This window comes from Embiotoca jacksoni, unplaced genomic scaffold (assembly GCF_022577435.1).
Source record: "Embiotoca jacksoni isolate LCO1_2020_lvr unplaced genomic scaffold, fEmbJac1.0.p SCAF_7, whole genome shotgun sequence".
Taxonomy (NCBI): Eukaryota; Metazoa; Chordata; class Actinopteri; family Embiotocidae; genus Embiotoca; species Embiotoca jacksoni.
In genome coordinates this window covers 6928142-6931910 of record NW_027185425.1, presented here as the reverse complement: position 1 = coordinate 6931910, position 3769 = coordinate 6928142, and the positions used below count along the sequence as shown (strand labels likewise).

The 3769-nt window shown below is 39.9% G+C and overlaps 1 protein-coding gene across 1 annotated transcript in view; it reads left to right on the top strand.

Moving 5' to 3' along the window:
- polr1f (RNA polymerase I subunit F) overlaps window positions 1–3769 on the top strand; it is a 4013-nt gene extending 244 nt beyond the window's left edge. The window contains exons 1-4 of the mRNA XM_069176805.1: window positions 1–74; window positions 1106–1247; window positions 1664–1872; window positions 2604–3769. The exon at window positions 1–74 is cut by the window's left edge and continues 244 nt beyond it. Coding sequence (XP_069032906.1) covers window positions 1–74; window positions 1106–1247; window positions 1664–1872; window positions 2604–3096 — 918 coding nt within the window. The 3' untranslated portion in view covers window positions 3097–3769. The remainder of the gene's footprint in view (window positions 75–1105; window positions 1248–1663; window positions 1873–2603) is intronic.

Here is a 3769-nt window from a genome sequence, read left to right as displayed (position 1 = left end):
CCCGTGTACCTGAACAAAAGGAGGACGGGTTTACAGGAGGAGCTGGAAGCAGAACTGCTCAGGTTCTCCCAGAGGTAAGAACCAAACAAAACACGGGACACGACGCGTCCTCCAAACGTTTTCAGATGTCCCTGCTGTGCAGCTGCAGCCTGTCTGTTCTGTGTCCATGTGGTTCAGAAATTGCTCAGGTCTGTTTTATTAAAGTGGCATCACCTCAAGATGACAATGTTCAATTATATTTATACACTCACCACTACATTTGGGACACCCTGCTTGTACCGATGTGTCAAAAACTGATTTCCATCACGAGGAAGGAGCAGCAATCGCTTTTTGGCAACCAAAACTATCTTTTCACAGTTGTGTTGAACCTGTAAACGTAACTCAACTGGTACAAAACGACTGGTTGGTCTATAATATTTACTATATAACCTCCTATGTATGAAATCAAGTCATCCTCAGGCACTGGGGCGGCTGTGGCTCAGATGGTAGTGCAGGTTTCCCACTGATCAAAAAAGGGTTGGCAGTTTCAAGCCCCCGGTTTGTCGTGTCCACATGAAGTTGTCCTTGATGTAATATACCATGAAAGAAATTCAAGAAATTATCGTCCATTATGAATCAGCTAATCGACTAATTGATGAGTCAATTATCTGTTTAAAGGTATCTTATTTTCTTTCCTTTTTTTTCTTTTCACTTTCCTGCTGTAAAATGTCTAAAAGTGACCACGTAGATGTTGTTTTGTTGAGTTGGATAATCCCAAATGTTTCCAACAATGTTTAAACCCTTAGAAATCTATTGCTAGCTGCGAAGCTAAAGATGGCTTGTTTATCTCTCATGATCCTGCTTTTCATGATTATATAACTTCATCTTTTGTTATTGTTTTGTTTGAGAATCCCTTAGTGGCAGTAATGCAATTCTGTGTGTGCATTTAAGCACAAGATGACAACAGCAATAACAGATGTGTGATTTCAGTGATCTATGTTGGAGTTCATTTGTGGTCTCTTCAAAGGAGATGATGTGAAAACTGTCCGTGCACATTGTGATAATTAAGTTGGATGAAACCATTTTGCACCAAACTTCTTCAATTCATTGTATTTGTATCTCACAGTTTAAATGGAGTACCCTTAGCTTATGACAACATCAGGATAGTGGGCCAGCATGGAAACATTCACGACGACAGCGGCTACATCCACATGGACATACAAGCCAACTTCATCGTATTTCAGCCCAAAAAGGGACAGAAACTACTGGTGAGATTTACATTTATATTATTTATATCATCTAGAGCTGCTTATAATACTCACTCGGTGTGTTTCTGTGCGTTGAGGCAATACTCTGTTTGACAAAGATTTGTAACCTCAAAGTCAGAAATAAGTAGGTCTGGATAAAACTCATAGTACCTTTTGAAAAACGACCTACTTTTGACTGTATTTATTGATGTTGTATTCACGAGTTAATACAATATATTGACTCGTGAACATAGTAGTGACATTATATATATTATATCAACAGGTTTATGTGGTACATTAGGAAAAATAATTAAACAATTTTCTCAGGAAAGCATCAGTATTTTAAGTGTTTTCCAAATAACTATTGTCCAAAAAAAAAAAAAATACAATCCACAGAAATATAAACCAAACACAGAACAGTTCATTTATTTTCAAAGGGTAAGGTGAATAAATTGGGAGTAAGCCACGTGGGCTGCCTGGTGCACGGCTGTTTCAACGCCAGCATCCCGAAACCGAACCTGGTCGCCGTGGAAACCTGGAGGGACGCAGGGCCGAGAATCGGAGCAGAGCTGGAGTTTGAGGTGACTGCCCTGGATGCTGACACTGCAGGCGTGCTGCTGATCAGAGGACGACTGGACAGGACCAGGCAAGTGCGCAGTGGTGTTTCGAGGCAAAACTAATCTGGGTTTTCTGTATTTCATCACACTGAATAATAACCATCACGCAGCCTGTTTTAATCATTAGCGTGAAAATATTGATATTAAATTATTTTAAAGTAGCACGGGTCAATGAATCATGAAGACGTAATGTTTGACAGTTTTGCTCTTTGGGTTATTTGTGCAGTGAAAATGTCAGGAGTTACCATGAACTTGTTTCCATTTTTCAATTAAAATAACAGCCTACATGTGTAGTTAAACATGAAGATAAGATTTGTTGTACGATCAATATAAATGGTTGTTCACCTGATATTTAGTTACTTCATTTAAAATGTTTTTTTGTATTATTATTATTCAACAAATAATGCTCAGTGGCAGCCTTGTCGCTGCTCCTGGTGGTTTTTCTTTGTTTGCTATGTGTAGTGGGATCACTTGTGGTTCTTTTCTTTGGTTGGCTTCATACACACATTCATGCACACATGTAGCCCATGTTATGGGGAAGGGTGTATAGTTTTGAGAGAAAGGGAGACCAAAACAATTCAAATTGTGAATCATCCATTTGACTAAAAATATTTAGGTTGTATTTTTCAACAGCCCGAATTCAAAGCTTAAAAATCTAACTTCTCATCAGGCCATTTTTTTGTTGTACAAAAAGATGGTATGTTGAGGGTTTTTTTTCAGTATGTTGATTGATTATTGTGTTTTTGTCTTTGTGTCTCAGGGTGCAGGAGCTGCTGGCTATGGGTGAGAGCGCAGAGTTCAGTGTTCCTGCAGACCAGCCAGAACCACAATACGCTGAGCCGACCACAGAACCCACCCAGGAGTCTCCTGATGACACCCCCAAGAAGAAAAAGAAGAAAAACAAAGTCAAAGAGGAGGAGACAGAAGAAGACATATCAAGCAAACAGTGTCAGCATGACAGCAGTGCAACACTGCAACTGAACGGGACGACGGACGAGGCAAACGGCGGCGAAGCTGGTGAGAAAAAGAAGAAGAAAAAGAAAAAGGATAAACGTCTGAAAGAAGAAGAGGAGCAGGTCGAGCTGTCTCGCATGGAAATCCATGGGAGCAACTCCAGTGGTTACCTGAGTGACAAGCCGAGCAACAAAAGGAAGCATGAAATTGGAGATGACATCACGTCATGTTTTAGTGAAGACACCGAACCTAGAAAATCCAAGAAGAAGAGGAAAGGTGACATTGAGCAGTTTGCTTAAAAACAGAATTAAAGTTCCTGTTTGGAAATATGGTGAATTGTGTAGAATAACTTGAGGCGATACTGACCGTGTTAATGGCAATGACGGGTCTGGAGGAAAATACTGACGTGCCTTAATGGTTGAATACAGTTTTCTTAAAAGCAAGATTTCTATTAAGCTCCTTTAAAATCATTTAAACAGAGGATCGGAGAGCAGGACCAAACCTGAGAAGACCGTTCCTCAGTCGATCGCAGTTCCACTACATGGCCTGATGGTGGAGCAAAACTGCTTCGTCCATACACACCAGCACCCAAAAGTCCAGAGGTGAATTTAATTTTATATGTTTAACATGGCGAACAAAGTTTCTCACTCTGAGCATGAAAAATTGATGTCAAATATTAGCTGTTCTTTTGTTGGAGGGACAAAGGCCAGATAACTGAGGCTGCTCAGGTCAAGACTCTTGTTCATGTGCCTCCATACAATTTGTGAACGCATTGCCTCGATTAAAACTGCAAGGGAAGGAGAACATGTTTTATTAATTAATTTATAATATTCTGTCACCGGCCTGGAAGTAGCAAACAGTGCGGTCATGAATTTATAACGGTGTTTCACTCGCTTCCTTTTGTCTTTAATGGAGTTGTCCACTTTGACCGAGAACCAAAAGAAATGAACAATAAAACATGTTTGATTTTTA